Source organism: Festucalex cinctus, chromosome 3 (assembly GCF_051991245.1).
Source record: "Festucalex cinctus isolate MCC-2025b chromosome 3, RoL_Fcin_1.0, whole genome shotgun sequence".
Taxonomy (NCBI): Eukaryota; Metazoa; Chordata; class Actinopteri; order Syngnathiformes; family Syngnathidae; genus Festucalex; species Festucalex cinctus.
In genome coordinates this window covers 13004623-13030120 of record NC_135413.1, presented here as the reverse complement: position 1 = coordinate 13030120, position 25498 = coordinate 13004623, and the positions used below count along the sequence as shown (strand labels likewise).

Below are 25498 nucleotides of genomic sequence, written 5' to 3'. Positions count from 1 at the left end.
GATGCAGCACGGGGGCGACAGAAAAGAAGAGGCGCAGTGAAAAGGGGGAAGTATTAAAAGAGATTGAGAGAGAGGGTGTTGCCTACTCATTCTAACACTTCACCCCTTTCTCCTTGCTCACTAATCAGTCACCTACTTCTGTATTATATCCATCCATCCATTTTCTTGACCGCTTATTCCTCACAAGGGTCGCGGGGGCTGCTGGCGCCTATCTCAGCTGGCTCTGGGCAGTAGGCGGGGGACACCCTGGACTGGTTGCCAACCAATCGCAGGGCACACAGAGACGAACAACCATCCACACACACGCACACCTAGGGACAATTCGGAGCGCCCAATTAACCTGCCATGCATGTCTTTGGAATGTGGGAGGAGACCGGAGTACCCGGAGAAGACCCACGCGGGCACGGGGAGAACATGCAAACTCCACCCAGGAAGGTCCGAGCCTGGACTCGAACCGGAGACCTCAGAACTGGGAAGCGGACGTGCTAACCACTCGTCTACCGTGCCGCCCTTCTGTATTATAAATGCTTCTAAATCTGTTTTTAACACTTGCTGCCACACATGATTTAAAAAAACAAACAAAAAAACAACAACAACAACAACAACAACAACCCCGACAGTGCCAGCCGATTTCGAGCATTTTAACTCATCTTTCAAGGCAAACAAAATATTGTATGCTATTACTCCATAAAGATGGTGCCACATGAAAGATTGCATTCCATTCTTTCATTAGAAAAAAAAGTATGTTTCAATCTTATTCCGTTCTTTAGTAATCACCATTTGAAAATAGGTCATTTCAGTGACAATCAAGCGAAAATGGAAAGATAAGGAGAAAACAAATATAAAAATAGTAAATATAAAAAAAATATACATTTTGTGCACAACAGTGACTTTGACACTAATATTTTTTGTTTAGTGACGCTCTGTGAATTTGATTTTATGTGACAAATGCTTTGATCATTCACATCATCCTTGAAATTGTTCCGTTTCATCATATTTGTCATGTTTCATTGTAATTTCATACACCGGCAGCCCATTGAAAAAAGATACAATGCTGCCATCTGCTGGCCATTGTTAGTAGGTGTTTTTGATTTCACAACTCCAGCAGCACTTCATTAGATGTTCCACTGCCCATTGATTTTATATAAAAAAAAAAAAATTTAAAACGTAGTTGGTAGTTGACGTCAATTAACGTTTATGGCAGCATACATCGTGATTTTAGTAATCGTTATTAAACGTTTTTGGCAGTAAAAGAGTTATTAAAAAAAAAAAAAAAGATTTGTCATATAGTTGTGTTTTTACAGAACTGAAGGGAGACAGAAACTGGTTATAATTTTGTCAAACACAGCTATAGGCTACAGCCCATGTATAGTCTAAATAACGATGCTTGAACTAGTTCCAAATTCTGAAAAGCATTGAGCAACATTCAAATGTAATTTCAATCCATTCAGTTTGGGGTAAAAAAACAAAAACAAAAAAAACTTCCCTGGACTTTGCTGGTCTTGATTACAAAAATTCCCTAGAGCTGCTGTTCTGATATGATATGATATGATATGATACAAATAAAACTTTCTGCTATTCATACATTATTTTCAGGAAAATCTGCCATCCGCATAATGTTTTCTCAACAAAGGGTCTCATCTGGTTATCTCAACCACATAAAAAGCTGTACAAGGTCGTTTAATTTTCAGTCAATCGCGAATGTGGATGACCCATAAGTCTTTGGTAATTGTCAATTCCGTGTGGGCAGGACGGTGGGGACACGGCTGCATCTGCTCTCATTCAGTAACCAAGGACTCATGAAAAGGGAAGACACACGCATCATCAGCAACATGAACTGGGGTGTAATTAAAGGGGCGTGAGTTGGCATGTGAATGTGTTCCCCGCATTACTTTCCAATCATTTACGATCCATAATGCTTATCCTCGCTATACGGTTGTTCTTTTTTTTTGTGTCAGTTTTATCTGAATATTAGTTCTCAATTTAGGAAAATAGGGATGTTCGATACCACTTTTTTTTTTTTAAGACCAATACCTGTATAAAAAATAAGACCATTCTTTTATTCAGATGATGATGATTTACCGATGTGTCACTCTGCCACAGTATAGCGGCAACTACTGCCGAGGAGGACTTACTCAATGTCAGATTTTTTATTTTTTATTTTTTGCCTAAAGAATCAGTGACTGTTATTGGCCTCCACAAGTAGCAGACGCCTTAAAATAACCTGTCATTGCTACTTGCCCATCTCTATGGGATAGCTTTGCAAATGCAAAGTCTTAGCTTTAGCTTTGCCACCGCAATATTGGTTAGTTTGGTGACGTTTCCATTGAGATGCTAATTGCTGTTTTGTGGGCTGGGGTCTTGTCTTATTTGTATGATGTTGTAGTGTGTAGCCATGCCTTTTTCTTTTGTTCTTTTAGCTAGGTATATCAGTGTGATACCCTGGATGAATATACCAATTTTCCTTATCACTTCACAACTACCATTGTGGCATACGGGCCATTCCGTGACAAATCACCCAGTGAGTTTCCCCAAGCAGGTTTTGATTTTAATGAAACTTGCTATAATTGTTGGCAGTCCTCTCACAATAGCCTAATACATTTCTAATATTAGGTTACTCAGATTTGGGAGCTCTACAGCCTTCCATTTTTTTTTTTTTTTTTTTTTTTTTTTTTTTTTACCTTGAAATTGACCTTAATAAAACTAACATAATTTTTCCTGAAATGTAATCTCTCACTTGTTTTCTAAAACATAAAAGTTTCAGATACATTTTTTTTTTTTGTGTAGCAGCAATATGTGAGTCAAAATATCCATACCCTCATAAGGGTTCAAAAAAGGCGGACACGCCCCTTTTAACCGAAAAGATTCAAATTCACCGGGCTGTAGCTCCCAAGCTCCCGTTCCCTTGATTGACCTAAAATTTGAGATTTAGTGCTGTGAGGTCACAATCAACAAGTACATCAAGTTTCATTCAAATTAAAATCTGCTTGTAAAATTTAATTTTCACATTTTTTGGGGGTGTTGATTTTGCATGGTACACTCCAAGGTATGCAAATGCATTTTTACTAGATGATGCATAAAATACGTATGCTAAAATGTATCTATTTCTGTGTTTGGGACTGACTTACTAGTAATGCTGTCACTATCGAATATTTTTAAATTAATCTATCAACTAATAAATTGATTAATCGACTAATCGGATTTGTTTTAATTTTGCTTTAGAGTGTATTGCAATAGAAAAAAATACTGTTTATTAACTAGTGATTGGTGTTTATTCCATACTTTGTACTGCTGTACATACTTTGTACTTTGTATTGTATAGTTATTTTAAAAAAGGGGGTTTAATATTGAACTATGCAACCATTCGATCATTGTTTTCCAAAGAAAAAACAGATGTTTGCAAATGTCTTATTTTGATTAAACACAGAAGATAATCAGTTATCTTTCATGAAGGACTACCAAAATCAGTGAAAAATTACTGCTGATATACTGAAAGCAAAGGATTTGGACAACTTTAAATAAAAAATAAAAAAAAGTCAATTATTATTATTATTATTATTATTTTCTGTATCAAGAGTACTAGTAGTATTGGTACTGGGTATCAGTAACTACTCAAGTTGAGTACTTGTACTGGTATCGGTCTGGAAAAAAAGTGGTATCGAATATCTCTAAGATTAAGTAGTTAGTATCAGGGTGGTGGCCATATTTCTTGACATAATTTTTAATTGTGTTTGTAAAGCGTGATTGCACTTGAGAAAAGACTTGCCTGGGCAGATAAACTTTGTACATAATGAATCTTATGCATGATTGCAGGAGGTGTTAAATAGGACTTGTGGTGGCTTACTAATATTCAACCTTCCACTGTGAATACTATCTTAGCTACCTTTTTAATGACACATTGCACCTCGGGAATTTCGGCCTCTGCTGTGGTGTCCCTCGTCTGTGTTTGCAATTCCCACCCTAGGCATCGCTCTCAATTTATTCTCAGTGAAACTTTCAAAGTAACTGAGGGCAGCTTTGCCCTCCTTCTCTTTTCCCCGTCATACCTGGTTTCTAGGAAACCGGTTTGTAAAGTGACGGGGCAGGTACTGTGATGGTAAATGTATTCAGCGCGCTGTCAAGCCAGCCTGTAGTTGAAGAAATCTGGACTATTTTCAAGAGAAAAAGCTCCGATGTCAACAAAATTAGTGAGATGGATGATCATTCTGTGGAGTTTAACATGTGGAAAGTGCTGCAGTTCTGGAAACAAGTCTGCTCAGGTACTGTAGACAAATGTATGTATTTATTTACAGTTAAAGAGGCAGGCATATTCTAAGTCTTTTGTTTCCTGTGCTTGCACATGAGCTTGTAGAAAACAAACACATGCGTTGTTACATTAGAGCCATTCTAAAAGTGGTGTCTGAGTTCTCGTGGATATATCAACAAAACAATAAACCATCATGGTGAGAATGTTTCTATCATAAAGAGGCAGACGTTTGTTGCTGGTTCCGCTGCTCACAAAGCGTGCTTGAGCACTTTGAGTTGACGTGACACTTTCGGAAGTGAATTACAAAGCTGCTGTCATGAAGAGGAGTCTTCACTCTGCCCGTGTTAGCTTGTTGCTATGGAGAGGGCCAACACAGAAAAACATGTTTGCATGTACAAGGTACGAGTTCATAGGTGTGCTTTACCACCGTTTGTTTGACACAAAATTGCGACATAGTTCATTTAGTGTGTTGTTGGAGGAACACATAAATTACAAATTAGAATATTTTTCATTACAGCGAAATTCATTAAATGCACACAATCTAATTCATCAAACCTGAAATGAATTAAAATGGCTGCATCTTTCAGCAGGCTGACATCTTTCGCCGCCATCTTCCTGCTACGGATACCTGAAGGAGAAATTAACGATCGTAGTAATTGGTGGTCGGCTTGCGAAGTGTGGTCTCTCTGTGGAACAGTTGTGCACGTGCTTCCAACATTATGTCTTTGCATTCTATTAATTCACCACAAGATGGCACTAAATTCTACACATGGTCCTTTTAATACACTTAGGATTTTACTACTAAGTACTTTTCAGGTGGACGGTAGTGTGTTCCAAGGTACAAATTCAGGGTATGTTGTCAGCCGTATACCGAAGACTCCATCAATGTTATTGCATCACATAATATTTTATAGTCAGTTTTTGAGCTGAAAATGTTTGTTAAACTGATCCAATGAAATCTTAATACACAATTCAAAGGTGTGTTCATACTCGATTGCACAAGTTTACCTCATGTTGTGTATATGGTATTTATTTATGTATTGTAGAATTGATTCTGCATAATTGCTATAATTTACTTGCAGCGATACAAATTTACTAGCTCAAAAAAAGCAAACGATGGTGCTTTTGTGTCTCTCATGGCCGTGTTATCATTTCATCAAGAATGACATTCAGCTAAAGGTTACGTAATGGTCATGATTAATCTGAGGACCATTTCCCTCCACAACCAGTCAGTAGCATTTAAGTGGGTATCTGCACCTGATTGTGTCCAATCTGTCATGGCCTTTTCGCCAGTAGGTTAGCCAAAGGTTGTTGAATGTGAAAACAGGATGTTGATAGTACGGATGAGGATGTTTTTTACAGCAAGCCAGTTTCTGGACACTCAACGTCTTTTTCCTTCTCTACAAACTAAATATGTTGTTTTGTGTTTTGGCAGAACAGACACAGGTTTGTTTCTTTTTTTTTCTTCTGCTTTCTTACCGCGTACGTGTCAGTGCTGACGACATGCTGACACTTCCCAGACTTCGGGAAACAATAGAAGTGTGATTATGCTGGTCACTCTGCCGAGCATTTGCTGCAAGGGTCAGCTTCTTTTTTTTTTTTTTTTAATGCAAATGTTGTAATAATATGGATGTGTAAGCAGCTTTCATGTATTTATAGCATATAAAGAAACTTAGAGCGTTTGTGGATGTGCATATAAACAGCAGGATGCCAGTCATGAGGAGTCCAGATGGCCGATGGAGAAAGCTCCAGTTTAATCCCTGAGCCAGAATATTATACCCCCTTCGTTACACACACGTACACACACGCATACGCACACACTGACGGTAGGTCATTATTATTTTTGACAGTCCACTTTTCTTGTCCGCAATCTTACCCGGTACTATTTTTAAAAACAAGAGCCTTTCACCTATATTTCCAATTACTGTATGGCAATTCTTGATGAATAATTCTGCTATACTTGTGCCCACATTCCAAAAACATATTTCTTGGGGTAAATGAAGACTTCTAAATTCCCCAGAGGTGTAAATGTGAGTGTGAATTGTTTGTCTTTATGTGCCGTACGATTGGCTCATGGCAAGTTCGGAGTCTTTGTAGAGGAGGTGGAAATAACATGAGAAACCACCAGACAAGAATTATGCCATGATCCAGCGATTATCAGAGATGTCCATTACAGGTCCAGAAAAAACCCAAAAGCAAAAACCCTGCCACAGTTTGGCTTTAGCTCCAGGTGTTTCTATTCAACCAGCAGGTAAATTATTTCCCCAGTAGCTCGTTTATGTGCCAATTAAAAGCAGCTGGGTCTAAAGCTGCAGTGTTTTTACTTTCTGGACCTGGATGGGCTCTTTTGCACAAATCCACTACTTCACGAACTCAATACCACTCCTTCATTTCCTGTCTTTCATGAGTGGACAAGATGATTAATCCAGGTGTACATGACCTCAGTAACCACAACGACAATGGCCAGACACACCTGGATTAATCAGTTTGTCCAGTCATGAAAAGACAGGAAACAAAGGCGTGACGTAGTCAAGCTGTGCAAAGAGCCCATTTGACACCTCTGACAGCGATGATGCAAAATTTGAATATCTTCTGTGATTGATTACGATAAGGGAAGAAGGGAAAACACATTAATTAAACATCCAAATATCAAAGATAATAAATTAAATCGTTTAAATGTAATAGATCACTTAAATAAATAAATAAATAAATAAATACTCAGCAGATTCCCAGCCCATTGAAGCTGCTCGGCTCACTCCCGTTCAAATCAGGGCGGTTGAAGTGCACACAGTCCTTAACGTTGTGGAAACAGAAATTGAAATTGGTTCCAAATGTGAAAATGACGATGCCCTTATCTTTTTACACTGAGCGCACAGGCGCCTGTCTATGAAAACAGGGCCCAAGTATTACTTACAGTTAGAAGTCTACATGCTGTAGCTTAAATGACACATGATAGTCATGCACATTCCGTCATGTTGCTCAGGTTGTCAGATAGCATGAAGTGATGGCTGGCTGTTGAGTCGAGAAGTTGGTTCTGTTAGAAGCAAGGCCTCATCACTCATTGTGCCTGCTGTCAGTCAATGTGTGACAGTCACCAGGGCTACTGCACAGCTGGAGTGGGAGTGGTTGCATGCATGTACAATTGATTTATTCCACTGTGTGTGTTTGTGTGGCGTTCCCGCTGTTAAATGTTAACTCAGTTGCTTGGAGCATCTTGCAGCTTTGATTTTTTTTTTTTTTTTTTATTTATTTTTTATTTTTTATTTTTTTTATATAACTTATTGGACTTGCCAGTGAGAGTGTTGCTTTTTAATTGTCTGAGTCGTGTGTGTTTTGAAGGGAGTTTAATAATCCTTTGAGCCCCTCATTGTTTTTAATGCTATTTTCCCCTTTAATCTTTTATGTGCATATTAACTGGCTGTGTATAATGATTGTTATCTGTCCCCATAGACGATGCCCTACATATCCCAGACAGACTAATTAGTTTGTGCCTCTAAAGGCTGTGTTGCTTTGCATTCTCCAAGTAAACAAGTTCGCTTCTGATTGGAGTTCACAGAAACCTCTCCAGCTTCATATTTTTCAATGTGATGGCTGCGGATTGTAAAGGACACGCGATGTGATGTGTATTCATGAATGGATCTAAAATAAAAATTTAAATAAAGGATTTTTCAGTTTCGGTAGGTGCCTATGAGCATGGTGCATCTTGACTAATGTTGTCCATTCTTTCTTACAAAAGATATATACTGTATACTTTTTTTTTTTTTTTTTAGCTACAGTATATGAGTTGGGACATACAGTGGCTCAAACCACTTAAATGACTTTCTGAAATTTGACTTTTAATCAGAAGTTGATGCAAACATTTTTGCGCAAATTTTTAGTTTGCGTAATTTTAAAATAACATTTTTGACTTGATGAATTATAACCTGTTATTTATAGCTTATTAAGCCATACACCTACTGTTCAGGCCCACTTAACATTAGATTTGTGCGAACACGGCCCCGAATTAAAATGAGTTTGATGCCTCTGCTTTACTGAAATCATTGTAACAGTGAATTGTGTGTCATGTGGTTGCAGAGAGCAACGATGATGTCGTATGTTTCCAGTCCACGTGTGCTGATGAAGAAGCCTGTGTGACCGTGAAAATCGAGCCCTCCAAAGGTATGCTGCATTACGCATGCTCACCTTAGCATGCATTATTTTACAGTCAGTTTTACAAATATGAGCGAATTTTATAGCACCCCATATAAATTGATAAAATACAGGCCCTTTCAAGTAGCACGAAGGAACTTTTCAACCATAATAAAATATTTTCATAACTCTTCTGATGAAACATCGACTTAAAACTAGTTGAATGGTACCTTTGCCATGGCCTGAGATGGTCTGTATCATTTTTATGGGCACTAATCAACATTGAGGAGGATGGTAGGAACACTGCCACACAAAAATACAAATATGCTGACTGCTTTATGTCATACGTCACTTCCCCCTTTCCCCATTCTTTACAAACACCGAAGTCAATCTGAATGTCAACGCTCTCTGGCGTAAGCTCAAAAACGACGCAATGCGCTTGTCCTCATGGGAAATGTGGCCTTCCTTCAGGCATAACATTACCGCTGTTGTCTATATGGCGCCAATCAACGTAAACTGAAAGTTCCTTAGTGTTGTTTTAAATAATTAACTTTTATGCATTTAGTATTTTTAAAATTAGGCCATAGAAAATATACTATTGCTTCTTATAGGAAACAGTTGTTTTCAAATAAATGTATTGGGGTGTATTTATTGATGTTGAGTACGATTTTCTTGGTCAATTACTACCAAATTCCTAACATTTTTGTGATGAATCGGTACTTCCTTCTATACTTTTTCTTTTTTCTGTCTGTCTGTCTGTCTGTCTGTCTATCTATCTATCTATTAGGGGTGTGAATTGCCTAGTACCTGACGATTCGATTCGTATCACGATTCACAGGTCACGATTCGATTCGATACCGATTAATCCCGATACGAATTTACAAGTCGATTGTTGCGATTTTTTTTCATTCAAATTTAGAAAATACTAATCAGTAAGCTTGTAGAGTGTAAGATTTATATGAAAATGTATTATTTATTTATCTGAAATTTCAGTCTTATAGAGGTTGTAATCTGTTTCATGTTTGAACAGCATTAAAATAAAATATTAAGGCTTAATGTTCCGTTCATATAACATTCTTCCATGCTCAAGGTGTGAATCCTAACCCGAAGTCAGACGTTTTGTTGAATATTTTTCCATTAAAAATGGAAGTTTAAAAATCGATTCACACACACACACACACACACACACACACAAAAAGGCAATGATGATAAGACGTTGAATCGGTAAGACTACCGAATGAACAATTCTGAGCTCTTAAAAAAAAAAAAAAAAAAAAAAAAACGTTTTTTTTTTTTTTTTATTGAATCGATTCGAGAATCGCGCGATGTAGTATCGCGATATATCGCCGAATCGATTTTTTTTTTAACACCCCTACTATCATCTATCTGTCTGTCTGTCTGTCTGTCTGTCTGTCTGTCTGTCTGTGCCGTCAAATCTGTTTATTCTCTCTGCTCAATGTTTTCATCCTTGACTTGTTTCATTCTTGTCGAACATTTTTGCCTTTGTTCCCGTCCTCTCCGATGTGCATCATTGTCTCCGCCTCTCCCAGCCTCATTCACCTGCCTGTTCATCTTCTTCTCCTTCATTGCATTCTTCCTGATTTTGATGCTGGTGGTGTAGTTCCTAACAACGCTGAAATGATGTGTGTCTAATCTCACGTTGTCTTCTGGATTAGAAAATGAGGCAGGGTTAATCTGAACAAAGTCTGGTGGTAGTCCCCATGCTGTCTGTTAATGGTGGTGTGTCACACTTTCTATACCACATGCAGGCACATACACAGAGTTCTGGTGGATACAACAAAAGCTTCACATAAAGCCAGATGGGACACACGCCCCCCTAATCCCATAGGGAGATGTAGGGCATCTGAGAATGATAGAACCCAGGTCCAATGGATGTGTGTTTTATAGATTGATGCGTTTTTATGTGACAGTAGATCACATCAGCAGCAGGGGACATCTCAGTTAGTGCCAATGAGCGGCACATGGGCAATTGCAATTTTGGCTGGGGTATTACTTATTTAAACTGGAGAAAGTTAACTTTGGACTGAACATGCTCATAGTTTTGCAAATCACACTCATGAAAACAAAACAACTGAAATGTGACTCACTTTTAAATAGGCATGTTCAGTACCATTTTCTCAGACTGTTATCAATACGAGTACTCAACTTGAGTAATCACCCGATACCACTAGTACTTTTGATGCATAAAATTTCACCCCCCAAAAATCAATGACAGAAAATTTTAACGAAAGACCAATAATTAATAGTAAAAACAGTCGTGAAGTCATTCCAAAGTGCAACATCTTGGCTTTCAGAAACACTAAAAGAAATGAAGAAAAAAACATTATGCTGGTCAGTAAATGTTACTTTTATAGAGCAAGTGCCGGGAAATAAATATGGAGTCACTCCATTCTGAGGGAAAAAAATATGGAATCACTCCATTTTGAGCAGAAAATAAGGACACACCCAGTCAATTTCCTTTCCTTAATTCGGCACATGCCTCAAACTACATCTGCTCGTTAGTCAGCAGTTAAAATCAGTGCAGTTATCACACCTTGGAGGGCTGCTGGACCAAGTGGATTGGCAAGAATCATGGCTCCAATAAGGGAGATGTCTCTTGAGACCAAAGACAGGATTATCAAACTTCTTGAAGAAGGTAACTCTACGTGTATGGTTGCCAAAGATGTGCGTTGTTCACAGACAGCTGTATCGAAGATCTGGACCAAGTACAAATAGCATGGGAATTGGGAATGTTGTGAAAGTCAAGCGTACTGGTAGACCAAGGAAGACCTCTAAGTGTCAAGACAAACAACTAAAGGCCATATGTCTTGAAAACAGAAAATGCACAACAAGACAAATGAATTAGAAATGGGAGGAAACTGGAGTCAATGTATGTGACAGAACTGTGCAAAATCGCTTCAAGGAAATGGGATTTACATACAGGAAAGATAAAAGGAAACCATCATTGATGCTTCAACAAAAAAGAATGACAGCAATGGGCTAAGGAGGGGCAATCATGGACTGTGGATGACTGGATGAAGGTTATCTTCAGTGATGAGTCACGAATCTGCATTGGACAAGGTGATGACGCTGGAATTCTACTGAAATCATTGTAACAGTGAATTGTGTAACATGTGGTTGCAGAGAGCAGTGATGATGTATGTTTCCAGTCCACGTGTGCTGATGAAGAAGCCTGTGTGCCCGTGAAAATCGAGCCCTCCAAAGGTAAGCTGCATTACGCATGCTCACCTTAGCATACATTTCTTTTATAGTCAGTCAGCAGCGGTCCCTCCCCCCTCCACTCTTACAGGCAGTTACTGCCGAACACGAACAGTCGACATGCACATGAGGCAGTGCCGCCGCTACCCCTTTGGGTGCCCTAAGCTTAAAATTGTGATGGTGCCCCCAAATTTTATTTGATTTTTTTTCACGGGGTGGGGGGCATTTTCATGCAACGATAATTGTTTGTGTGGCTTAAAGACGCAACCCCAACATTTTGTTTCACCCCACGGACTGGTTCAAACAAGTTTTTGCAGATCAGCAATCATTCGCATTTCACACGGGTTGGGGTGATCAAAAGATGACACGATTGATTGCTGCTTTGGTCAGGTGGCTGGCTGCACAGCTACTAAGTAGCGGCTGAGCTGCAAAAAAGTACGTCAGCAGCCTGTGCATCCTTTCCACATGTTGCTCCACTAGCTTGTTCTAATGATTCAACAGGATTGTTGTGCTAAATGTTTCTGATTACTTACCTTGCACAGCGTTTTCATTTACTTCACGAGATATCGCCAGAAAAGCAACGGGGAAGATTACAATCTTGTCAAAACTGTTTCTTCTTGGGAAGATGATGCCAAGGCATGGCTTGTTTGGCTGCGTGTTCGGTCATTGTTTACTTCCTGTTTCTTTTACGTTCTGTTTTACGTCTTCAACTTGTAAACCGCCGAAGAAAAGGGAAACCTGCTCTGATTGGCACATTTCCATCATATCTGATCACTCGCTGATGCTCCCAGCTTCATTATGATATCACAATTCTTAATCATGCAGCACAGAGCCCTATTTATGTTGACCTTTGGAAAGTAATCGATAGAGTGTGGGATATTGTGAGGCTGATGTGTATACTTCGAAAAAATAATTCTGAGTTTTATGAGAAATTTAGGTTGCCTGTTCTGATTTTGGTGCGTCTCTGACAGAGATTTTTGATCTGGCAAATAAATTATAAAATTATTCCAAGTACCCCCAGCAATGTGCTCACGTAATATTTATTTCTGTTTGATACATTGAAAGAATTTTTTCCATGTATGTTTGAAATATCCAACTGTGTGAGTTAGGGGTGTGAATTGCCTAGTACCTGACGATTCGATTCATATCACGATTCACAGGTCACGATTCGATTCGATACCAATTAATCCCGATACGAATTTATAAGTCCATTGTTGCGATTTTTTTCTGATTTAAATTTAGAAAATACGAATCAGTAAACTTGTACAGTGTAAGATTTGTATGAAAATGTATTATTTATTTATCTGAAACTTCAGTCTTATACAGGTTGAAATCTGTTTCATGTTTGAGCAGCATTAAAATAAAATATTAAGTCTTAATGTTCCATTAATATAACATTCTTCCATGCTTAAGGTGTAAACCCAAAGTCCTAAGACGTTTTGGTGAATATTTTTCCTTCAAAAATGGATATTTAAAAATCGATTCGGCCGCCTATTGAATCGATTCGAGAATTGCGCGATGTAATATCGCGATATATTGCCGAATCGATTTTTTTTAACACCCCTAGTGTGAGTGGTCATTGAACACACCTAGAGCTTCCTGCCGAACGTGAATGAATGACTTGCTTCGTTTTTGTTTGCTTCTCTCCACGCATTTCTGGATCGTAGAATGTAAGCACTTCCCCCCACACCCAACCCCCTTCTTCATGTCTTTAAATGAAAACAAACGTAGTAATTTAATTTCGCATCCAATTCTTGCGCGATGAGTGACTACTCCCCCCGGCACCCGTGTTAACGGATGCAACATATCAAGTGCATGTGTGCGCCGTGCCCACAGGCAAATGGGGCCCCACACGGATGATGGTGCCCTACACGAATGATGGTGCCCTACGCACGATGCGTACTGTGCGTATAGGGTGCGGCGGCACCGTTACTGTACAATCTTTTTTTTTTTTTTTTTTTTTTTATTTGTCACATTCCTAAGACAAAAATTTGATTTGGAAAAATTACCTCCATTCCCTACAATGGAAACCAAATGCAATGCCCGTTTGATATTATATGAATATAATGGTGTTATGGTGAGTAAAACAAATTATTCCCAAAAAGCTATTCAAGTCATATGGTGAAAATTCTTCCATTTTTAATATCGCAATATATATCGCAGACCCCCCCAAAAAATCGCAATGTCAGTTTTTTCCAATATCGAGCAGCCGTACCAGGTACCAAGAATTGGAACTGTACCGGTTCAAATGTGAAAGGTACCCGTCCCTATTCATGCATTTAGACGAACACTTACTCATGGTGAGAGTGTGCAAATAGAATTGCACCACTCCTATTCCCTTCAAAGTGGCAACATATTTTGCTTTGCATGCAAAGTTTTTTGGGGTAAAAATAGAGGTAAAAAAACCCATCACCGTTTTCTGCATCAGGATTTTCTCATTGTAAACATGCAGATAAGAGATTACCTATATTTGATGGTTATCCAACTGTTCTCAGCCCCGGTCCCTGAGTACCCCTATCCAGCCTGTTTTCCATGTCTCTCTCAGCCAACACACCTGAGGATCATTATCAGGCTTCATTCAAGCTTGCTTTTTAGCTAATTGTTTGAAACACCTTTGTGTGTTTGTGTTGCTGTGGGAGACATGGAAAACAGGCTGGATAAGGGGTACTGCGGACAAACAATTGGAATCAGTTTAGGTCCTGAAATAAATTTGAAAAAAATAATAGTCAATTTTCTATTCACCTACTTCGTAGTTCTAGATCATAAGAGCGGCCCATAGTGGTATCGGCTGCCGTTGTGAGTACAGATAACTTGAACTAAGGCCTGGTATTGGCCTGATACCGATATCTGGCATTGGTACACGGCACACGCCCATCCCTAATTTTAACCACCTGAATTTACTGTAGGAACTTATCCAGGCTGAAAATGACTCGAATATGGCTTTGAAATATTTTTTTTTTTATCTCCATCCATTCATCTGTCCTTCAAAAAAAATCTGACCCAGACACATCTGAAGCAATATTTTATCACTGCAACCAAAAAGCAGCAAACGTGTGACTCATACTGTTTAATCTTATCTTTTAACCACTTTTAGATTCTGAAAGAAATCAAACGCAATTTGTGATAATAGCAATTTGTAGAAAGTGAACCTTGATAAATCTGTATCATTGTTTTTTGTTTCAATCATCATGAGTCTAAGTGTTTATTTTTGGACATTTTATTGGGATGATTCGTATCAGTGTTCAAGCTCTTAAACTCATTAGTTTGGCTTCTTTATCGCCAGACTCCGTTTTTATGTCAGTGAATAGTGTTGCTTCTGGCTGTTTATTTTTAGCACTATAACGTTACATTCGGCCTGAGAGCACTAGTCCGCAGCAAGATTTAGCTTTTGAACATTTGTAACGTTGGCAATGAATTAACTAAGTGGAAGGAATTACTGGAAGGGAAATGTCACATCTGGCGTTGCGTCAGTGTACATGACATGGGATGTGCAGTGACGTGATTGCATATATATATATATATATATATATATATATATATATATATATAGTTTCACCCCTTAATTCTAACCTATAAGGTGGCAAGCCAAAGATAGACTAATGGGAATTAGCATTGATAATTACACAGCTTCAATCAAGTGCTACTTCAACAGTAACAACATACACGTGCAGAGCATACAACAGTACTGACAGGCAAATGTGCTCTCTGCTTCATGGGAACAACAAATATTAAAAGGGAAAAAAGTGATACTGTGTTCCTCTTCTCATTTCTGTTAATTACGCTTCATCTCGCATAGAAGACATCCCTGCTTGCCTTTACACTATAAAAATGAGCACTTAACAATAGGGATGTAACAATAAGGGCAATATCGTGATATTAAAACTGCCACAATATCGTTGTCATGTTCACAATATTTAAAGGGAACACGTGTGTTTAAAAAGTCAGGTTGATTTCCATTTGTGCAGTTTTAGCAACCTCTGGTGGCTAGTTTATTAGTGTAATTTAATTTTCATTAGGGATGTTTTGGCCTTCTATGTTTAAAAGCTATGCTAATTGTCAGATGAAGGGTGTAATGTAATGTAATATGCTTGTGAAGCAAGTCAATATGTGGAGGAACTCAATGTGTGCATGCATTAACAAGTAAGCGCCTCAATATTGTTATTTGAGATTTAGGTGGTTTATATGCATTGCTGTTATGTACAAAAGCACAATATTGTGCTTTTTTGGTATGAGCGCTTTTTTTTTTTTTTTTTTTTTTTTTTAAACAATATTGTGGCCTTTTTTAAATATCGCTATAAATGCATTTCTGAGTCACAAAAAGGAAAGTTAGCAATATATTTACAGTTGACACCCGCTTCACGAGGAATAGCGAGGCCTTATATAACAGTAATTGTCACCCATTAAAGCGCATTGTGAGGCAAAAAAGTGCATTATATATTTTGTAAATTAATCGGCCAATTAATCGGTAATTGATAGTTTTATGCAAAACATCAGATGACCCCTACTAAAAAGCACAGCGTGTAGTGACTTTAACTGTCAATAAAATACCACTGGTGCAGTTTCAAAACGCTGTTCGCCAATAAGAACTCCAGGATTTGCATTTTTCCGTTGCAGCGAGCTCGTTGGTGTGCTAGGACAGCCAGCAACTTTACTTAATCTCCAGCAAACAGTGATCATGTACGGCCTGCTTGGAGCAAGCCCGGCAAAGAATCACACCTCGAACATGTTGCCTGTATGAATTTTCCCTGCATTCCTTATTGTAATATTCATTTTTCAGTCAAACTTGTTCCTTTATTTCCTGCTTTTGTTTGCGTTGTTTCAGCTGCCTTGTTTATTTTTGGCTTGGTATGTTTGCACATGTAAGTGGCCTGGGGATAGAAGTTGTGTGGATGTGTGTGTGTTATTGTTTATCCTTTTTAAAGTTACTTGAAATATAAGGTGTGTGAGTGAGAGTGAGGGAAGAAGGGAGGAGTCTGTTTGAGTCTCCTCACTGAGCGTCATTCTGCTGCCGCAGCCCTGGTATGAACAACTCACACAACTTAGAACACAAGAGCTCACTGAGGATACACACTAGAACAAGGTGACTTTTTTTTTTTTTTTTTTTTCCCTGCGCTACCTGGGTGAGTGAGCGCCATAATCTTGAAAGAAATTTTTTGTCAAAGAGCACCTGTTCACCACTTAGTTCTTGCGTGTGCTTTTCTTATCTTCAACCTGCTCAAGTTTGTCTCTGCACTTTTCGACCTCAACTCTGATGTAACAGTCAGTTTTCCGCTAAGATGTTGTGCGCACGAGCCATTTTGGTGACTTAACGCGGCGTTGCATGCATCTGTAATTTACTCACCCGTCAACAAGCAGCACAATGTGACATTCCTTGTGGTGCGAGTGTGGCTGGAGGACGTGGCGTGAGGTCAGACAAAGTATGCATTTCGAGCTCCACGTGATGTCTCCCATGGCGGCGAGGGACCAAAAAGCACAGGTGGGCCTTTTGTTTCCCAACTGGAGCTCTCTCACTGAACTACACAGCTCTTGGAGGGGCGAAGAAACCGGGCCATTCTAGTCTATCAGGTGACAACACTCGAGGGAAATGATGTCATGAGTCGTTTCGGCATTCACCTGAGCAGATTTCCAGCAAGTGTAGTAAGCTCACCTTGTTATAGTTTGTCAAGGCTTGCGTTTTTACAGAGGGTTTGGTTGGTCATGTTAGGTGGTAATACCTGTTTTATCTACGCAATTAGTGTGAGATCATAGCAGCATTACACAGTATAATTTCCCAATTAATTCAACAAAGAAGTTGCGTGTCATCTGTTAACGTTGCCAGTAAACAAGAAACACAATAAGATTTGAATCGTCTTGTGTTCAGTGTGATGCATTGAGTCTTTTTCTGCTATTTAGATTACCACAACTAAGCGCAAAGAGGAAGTGAACCCCAAAAAATTATTTACAATCCTATGTTCTACACAGCCTCACTAGTCTAAACATGGCATTGTGGTTCATGTTGTTTTCGTGGAATATGAGTTAAGCAACAAAATCCACCCGTTTTTATCCATCTGTGCCATTTGCTGTCACCTGAAAATGACATCACAGTTGGCCAGGTCACAACCAATCATGGCTCAGCTTGCTTACATCACATGACCAAACTCAGAAAACAGGTGAGTTGTGATTGGTGCTTAGCTTGAGCCCTGAGCAACTGTGATGTCATTTTCAGGTGACAGCAAGTGGCAAAATGGCCGCCCACTGAGATGGATAGAAACAGGTGGATTTTTATTCATAATCCACTAACTCAATATTAATCAGAATACCGTGTTTAGACAAGTGGGGATGCTTACAACATATTGAATGGGTGAATGTGAGCCATTGTAGAGCACTTTGAACACCATATGTAGTACATAAAAGTGCTATGTACGTGCTCCATGTTATTGTAAGGAACATTTCGTGTGGCTCAGGCTGGAGGTGGCAAGCAAATTAGGCGGAGGTGGCCGCCTCTGAATTTTGTACCCAGGAGAAACCCTGTAACATGTTAGCAGCTATTGCAGTACAAGCCATCTTGGCATAGAGTTTTGCATCTTCTAAAAGCAATAGTCCAGTTATCATTGTAATAAAGAAAATAAGGTGAAGTTCGGCTTGACTCATTTGTATTTTTGGCAAAATACGGTATTTGCGAGGATAATTATTTTTCCATAATCAAGAACCCCCTTGTCTAGCACATGGTCCACTTTTTGTTGTTGTAGTTAATATTTTCCAAGTAAACGAGACTCGGATCCAAACAGCAGGGCTCATTCCTGCAGTGCCGCAAACCAAGGAGGTGAAACAAAGTGTTTCTGCAGGGTGACGCTGTCTCTCGCTGGTATTAATTCACGGTGCACTCTGCCACTCAAGCCGGGCTGCTCTTAATGACAAGATGCTCAAATTGAGCAACACAAGCGTTGAGAGCTGTTATTAGTTGTACTGTCAATGAAGTATAACAAGCTGCATTTCATTGCACTCTAAGACATATCATTTGACACCGTTGGACATATCTTGAAATGGAAATTTTACAATTTGCCAATTTGATTCCCTTTCAACATAACATTTTACTTGAAATATATATTGACAGGCTGTTTATCATCCTTGCTTAACTTTGTGTTTGAAACTTTGTATTTACGCACCGTAGCAAAGCTTTCTCAAACAGTAGTGTGGCTTACAGCTGCATTGCAGACTGGCGCGTGACACATTAAAAACAACCCTCGGGGCTGGGAAAGGCTCACCCGCTGCCATCCTCCAGCTTGGTGCTTTTAAATGGGATCCTGCATTAAAAAGAGTGGCATATCTTCTGGAAATGTTCTCATGATCTCTTGATGTGACCGTGGGAGGCAAAGAAGGGGCAAGCACTCAGTGTAAAAGAAATTCCTGAGGCTGTCTTCGGAATTGATCGGTTGTTTCAGATCCTCTCTTTTTTTTTTTAGACTCGGCTATCCCAGACACAGCGTGGAGCTGTTTCCACTCAGACGGTGGCAAGTGCTGTTGTCTTTAATTACGCTCAGCCTGTAAAAATAGTAACTGACTATATGATTCTGTGGCTTTTTTTTCTGTTTTAGACAGAGATTGACATAGAGATTAGTGTGCGGAAAATTCAAGATCACTGCTCTGATTGACGCTGAGGTTTATAAACGGACTCATGTCACTCATGGCACTATGTACTGTATATAAAGGTGCAACCCACTGTTATATATTGTATGTCTTGACAATTTGTTTTAGTTGATGCTGCTCAAAGGATGCAATATTTAATTTGCTTTACAAAGGAACTACCTCATGAGACGTTAGATTTTGTCCAGGGATGTTCGATACCACTTTTTTTTTTTTAGAACCAGACTAGAACAAGTACTCAACTTTTGAGTAGTTACAAATACCAAATACCGATACCACTATTAGTGTTGACACCTACACCCCCCCCCCCCCCCCACAAAAAAAAGCCCCACAAACAAACAAACAAAAAAAACCAATAACAGATTATTTCAAAGAAGACTTAGGCCCTGTTTACACACAAGCGGGGTTATTGCAAATGGAAGATATTTTTCTGTGCTTTGCCCTGTCATCCACACGTCCCCGGGGATTATTATTATTTTTTGTTCCATTAAAAACAAAGGTTTCCAAAAAGTCAAAGTGAAGATTTGCGGATTTCTGCGAATCAGTGTTTGTGCCTTAAATGGAGTTTTACGCTGTTGCTCTACACACGTCACTCAAACTTATACCTCAAGTTGTTAAAAAAGAAGAAAAATTTCATCGTTGTGGATTCGCTTGCCCACCCGAGAAACCATGTGGGGGTGGGGGTGTGCGTGTGCGTGTTTGGGTGAGTGAGTGGGGAAAAAAAGACAAGTGAAGCTTTTTAAAATTTTGTATTTACTCTTTGTTTTCCTCTATGCTCCATTTATGATGTACTCTGACTGTTTACAAGTATTATTTTTAATTAAAAAAAACAACAACAAACTGACAGTTGGTGCTTGTGTGGCGTATGGTGGACGGTGGAAGGCAAGGCAAGTTTATTTGTACATTTCATACACAAGGCAACTCAAAGTGCTTTACACAAGGAAAGACAACACATAAGCATCAAGAAACAGTAGTTAACATTCAGAGGAAGAAAAATACATGAAAATAGGTTACAAAATTGACTAAAAAGAACATACAATAACAATCTTAAAACATTATTCAACAAACTTTAAAACATTTGACATAAGTAAGTTTAAAATAATAATAATAATAATAATAATAATAATAATAATAATAATAATAATAAACACTTAATTGAAGCTGTTTAAAAGTCCCTAATCAAAGGTATAAGAAAAAAGCAAAGTTTTTAACCTGGATTTAAAAGCATTTACACTCGGGGCTGACTTCACTTCTGTTGGAAGTGACGTCAAGACTGAGAGAAGCAGTATTTGGCTAACTACTGCCACCTAGAGGCTTGGCATACATCTCATTGTCAACCCAATTTGTGGAAGTGACATCACCAGACGGAAGCGTACTCTGATTGGATAGGATTTGGGGAACTGTTGCCACCTTTAGGTCTGGCATATTTAATGGGTTAAAATTGACAATTTTCTATTCAAATAATTTCTATTTCCTGATCATAAAATGGCCACAAGAGGGCAGCCAATCACGAGTACAGATACTTTGAAATAAGGCCTGTGGGTTGCAATGATTGATCGGTTTTGGGGGGGGATTTGTCGATCTCATTAGTGCGTGCATGTACTTTGATCTTTTTTTTTTCTTAGAGTAGGCCTACCAATTTTTTTGTTTTGAATACTTAAGACCACGATAATAAGGCAAACCTGGTTATATATTTTGTGAAGTGTTTAGTGAGTGTACAGCTTGTACATTCCACCATCTTTTAAGTCATTTTAGCTTGTATATTGTTGGTTTTAGTTGACTAACTCTGGGTCCAGCCACTGGATGCAGAAAAAAATAACTGACCAAATATAGTAGTAGTATATTAGCAAGCCTATAAAGTGTACTGAAGCATCCTTTTGGAATTAGCAACAATCCACAGTTAATTAAACTCCGGTCCAACCAAACCATGTTGTCTGGATATTTAAATAGACAACCACGTGCCTGCACAAATTGAGACAACCTTCCACTAATTTACACAGATGGAAGCCTTCTCTCTTACTTCCACACAGAAAAGATCCTGGCTTTAGTGATAAACGACTAACCTAAATGATATGTTGTTTGACAGTCTGTGGTTTGGATGCTTTTAAGCTTTAAGACTCACCTTCCACAAATAATCCAGCACCAGTGTTCATCCAAACAAGCAAAGCAAGGCAAGCAGAAAGCGACACTGATCTTGGCCAGCGAGCTCTATATAGTGTATTGATGTCACTTGGTAATCGCACATCACCTTCAAGTGACCCCCTTACATGGAAAACAATAGGGTGGCTGGAGATTGGTACCATAAGGACGTGTGTGTGCATGCGAGGTAAAGAACGCGGCAATAGATCAAGGCTACTGTTTACAGTGCCAGTCTGTGTTCCTTGCTCCATTACCTCACTCTTGTCCAGCTAAATAAACAGCAGTCACACCAGCTGTTTGGATGGACACTCACTGGATCATCAGCTGGACAATTAGCTAAACAATCTCATCCATTGCCTCGTGCATTTTCGGCTGTTCATGTCCTGTAGTGGAGAGTTTGTCACATATCAAACACAATATGAACAAAAATATAATAAAAAGAAAGACACCTCTTAATCTACACTCATGAAATATGTTAACATGCATTAATGTGTGTTTTTTTTTTTATGTGCTGAAAGAAGTTTGAGGGTTATATTTTTCTTCATTGATTGGCTTGGAAAGGACTGCCTCAAACTCTTAACTAAATGATGTTCTCATTAACGAGCTACACAATGGATGTCATTATAAATACTTATCAGGGGTTGGGCTCACTTCTATAGTTTCCCCTGGTGCAAGGTCCAATAAAGGCCTTCTTGTGTTGCTTTGGTGTGTGTACAAGCCATCAAGAGTTAGATCTGAATGAAATGCTGACATCTTGTTGAGCAGTTTCCAATGTCGCTTGCACCCAGTTCAGAGCAAGTCATTCTGGGAAGCAGGGCTGGGCAATATATCTAAAAAATTTCAATCGTGATATTGCTCCATGCAGCATATGTTGTCATATCAGGCCAATACCCAGCTTTATTTCAAGGTATTGGTACTCGCGCTATATCAGTATCTTCTGCCCTCATGTGGCCATTTTATGATCAGGACCTAAAAGTGCAAATTGTCATTAATTTCATGGAATTTAAAGTAAAATGCTATATTGTGATATATAGATCGTTCTTAAAAATGGTCTCTCTTTTTTTATGTACACAAATACTATTGGTATCCATCGGTATTTGGTCAAAGCACAATGGTCACAATACAATAATCCACATCCCAAGTAAACTACCGTTGAACAGTAAAAACAAACCAAACAGGATACATAACATTACAAAATGCTTTCAGAGAACTGCACAACAGCTTTCTATTTTAATGGGCATGCTTGTTTTCGCCTTGTGTCCTTCAGCTGTGGACAGTACTTCACCATGCAGGTCCACAAGTAACTCCAGCGTGCAGGGGTGTCTGAGTCGAGCAAGCAGTGCGGGCAGTAAGAAGAGCCAGACCGGAGTCAATGGAAGAAGTTCTGACAAGAGGCCGCTGTCACAGTCCAAACCGCCAGGTACGCAATGATGGCCGATTTATGACTGCACTCATGTACATTAGACGTTCTGCACTCAGAGGTTAGAAAAGACACGATCAACGATGCACTCGCACAGTCTAATTTATGAAGTCATTGTTTTCATTTTGGCATAACTTTTTTGTGTGTCATAACATCCCTCATCGCATTTTCACCATCGTACTTCATCATCATTCACTTAGTACAGTTTTAAGCAGTGCACACGTCACACCCAGCGATGGGAAGCGCTGAAAAGAGGAATCAGATGATGTAAGTTGCTCTGAGACCAGCGAACGTTGACCTTTTGTTCCTCTTTTATTTTCCCCGGTTAATCATTCGTCACAGATAAGACACACAACGCTTCTACAGTTAATCACAATCTGGATATTTAGCCTTCAAACGTGAGTGCTGATACCCGTTACTCATAGCAAACAGAGCAGCCATGTTTTATTGAGTGGCTCTCCCAGGCCCTATATAATCACACAACGCATAGAGCCCCCCTCAGGCCTAAATTTGCATTGCAGGGGTTTACCCCAACAGGAAATCCATTGATTTGCGTCTCAGCAAAACCCAGTGTTATTTATTTTTATATTTTGTCCATAGTGCCTCCCAAGCCAGCATACCTTCAGAGCCCGGTGACAGAGCTCTCGTCCCCACTGGCTCACAACCACAAAACCCGATTTAGACCAGGGATGGAGGAGGGAGGAGGTGGAGGAGGAAGGGGGGCGACAAACCGGGAGAGAGTGAGAATCACACACTCCAAAGTATCAGACCTCATCAGCCGATTTGAGGAGAACAGGTAGGAAGGAGCATTTTCCTCTCTTCTGCTGTGTGGGATCTGCAAGCATAGAGCAAATCTATGTTCTTCCCATGATGATTCTAAATTTGAATAAATAGTGGAGCCTCCCATTGATGAATTTGTTTCTGCTGAGAAGAAGTGATTTAACTTGAACTGCAGCATTTCCTCCAATAACCTCACATTGTCCCAAAAAATGTCCAGTAGTACTCTGTTTCATAAGAATGAATTTATTATGTTATTGAGTATAAAGACTGCTGGTTGTTAATTACTGTCTATTGTTTTACTATCCTGGAAAAGTAATGCAAATCATCATTACTGAAGAAGAAAACATAAGCATTAATGGTAGATTTTATTGCAGTGTTTTACAGGGACAGCAAGTCAAAGCAGAAGTAATTTCTCTTTGGTGTTCCAAAAACTGTTGAGTTTTTTGGGACATAAATATTATACTGTGGTTAAAGAGAGAGTGCCTTGTGGTCTTGTGATTCAGAGTTAATGTCCAGTCTCTTCAAGTTATAAGTGAGACAAATTAAGCACCTGTATCGTGGTTATGCCTTGCCGAGGGTACTCTCGTCTATTTTAATCCGAAAATAGTATTTTATGTTGTTTTTAGTGTCGCCTTGTATGTTTTATGTACAGTGCTTTGTTCCAGCTATGGTTGTTGTTAAAGTGCTCTGGAAAGAAAGTTGAATTGAGAGTTGAGGTCATACGAAGCCTACTTGGGGCATTGTTGCTTCAGTTGATCATGTCAAGTCGTCAATTTGCATAGACCTCAATCACAGGGCTGCACTTCACAATGATCAATGACATCCCCTCTTCCCCCTTGTCAAGTCATTGATTTAATTACAAGGATCATATCGCTTTGGGCCCATTACCGGTTTTAAAAAGTCAAGGTTCCAATAACTACTAATACTGACTGTAACCGGTAATGAACTCCTATTTTCCTTTTTTTGAGGGGAACACAGAACCAGGGCACAATAGGATTGGCTGCTTGCAAACTTGAATAAACGGGCCACCTCTTTGAAATTAATTGCCTCCAATTCAACCCCCAACCTTCTCCCGAACAGTTACATACAGAGGACGAAGGGGATGTAGTGAGGTTAGATGAAAAAAAAAAAAAAAAAAAAAAAAAAATGTGTATATGCTAGCGTGTACTAGTTAGCCCCAAGGACAACATGAGTAGCTCATGGGAAATAGCTCACTAGTGATGGGACACTGTGACTTGTTAAAGAGATACTTCACTTATTTAGTCCATTATAGAAATAAAAAGTAAATATTTTGTCTATAATTAATTTGATACTTTCATTATTTTTCACGTACAATTAGTACCTTTAAAACACATTTTGCAACTTGCTGTCAACTGAAAATGACAAGTTCCGCTTGTGAATGTCACATGACCAAACCTAGAAAACAGGTGAGCTGTGATTGGTTACCTGAGCCCTTGTGATGTCATTTTCAGTCGACAGCAAGTTACAAAATGTGTTTTTAAAGTTACTAATTGTACGTGAAAAATAATGAAAATATACAATTTATTATAGGCAAAATATTAATGTTTGACTGCCAAAAATGGCTAAATAAGTAAAGTATCCATTTAAGAAGAATAAAACAGAAGAAAAATGTTCACATTATTTAATTGTATTATGGTACAAATTTGTTAATGTGACAAATATTCTGTCTATTCTTCTCTCCCTTTCTCGCGCTCGCTCGCTCACTGTCTCTCTCGCAATATTAAGAATGTAGAGAATAATATTGGCCCATGCCTAGAGTCATCCCACTGCGTTGTGTGCCATAATCCAAGGAAATATTGGGATGCAGCCGGATGTGGGTCAATCGTATGAAGAGTTGACAAAGTGCTCACATTGTACTGCTCAGTGTACGTGTCGTAATCATGCCGACACCTTGAGATGGCACAAACGGAAAAACGTCGTCT

At 39.0% G+C, this 25498-nt stretch overlaps 1 protein-coding gene across 1 annotated transcript in view; it reads left to right on the top strand.

Annotated features, from left to right (window-relative positions):
- The window catches only part of fgd4a (FYVE, RhoGEF and PH domain containing 4a), a 68965-nt gene that overhangs the window by 27990 nt on the left and 15477 nt on the right, over positions 1 to 25498 (top strand). Inside the window, exons 2-5 of the mRNA XM_077515919.1 lie at positions 8321 to 8404; positions 11519 to 11599; positions 22623 to 22775; positions 23376 to 23571. Coding sequence (XP_077372045.1) covers positions 8321 to 8404; positions 11519 to 11599; positions 22623 to 22775; positions 23376 to 23571 — 514 coding nt within the window. The remainder of the gene's footprint in view (positions 1 to 8320; positions 8405 to 11518; positions 11600 to 22622; positions 22776 to 23375; positions 23572 to 25498) is intronic.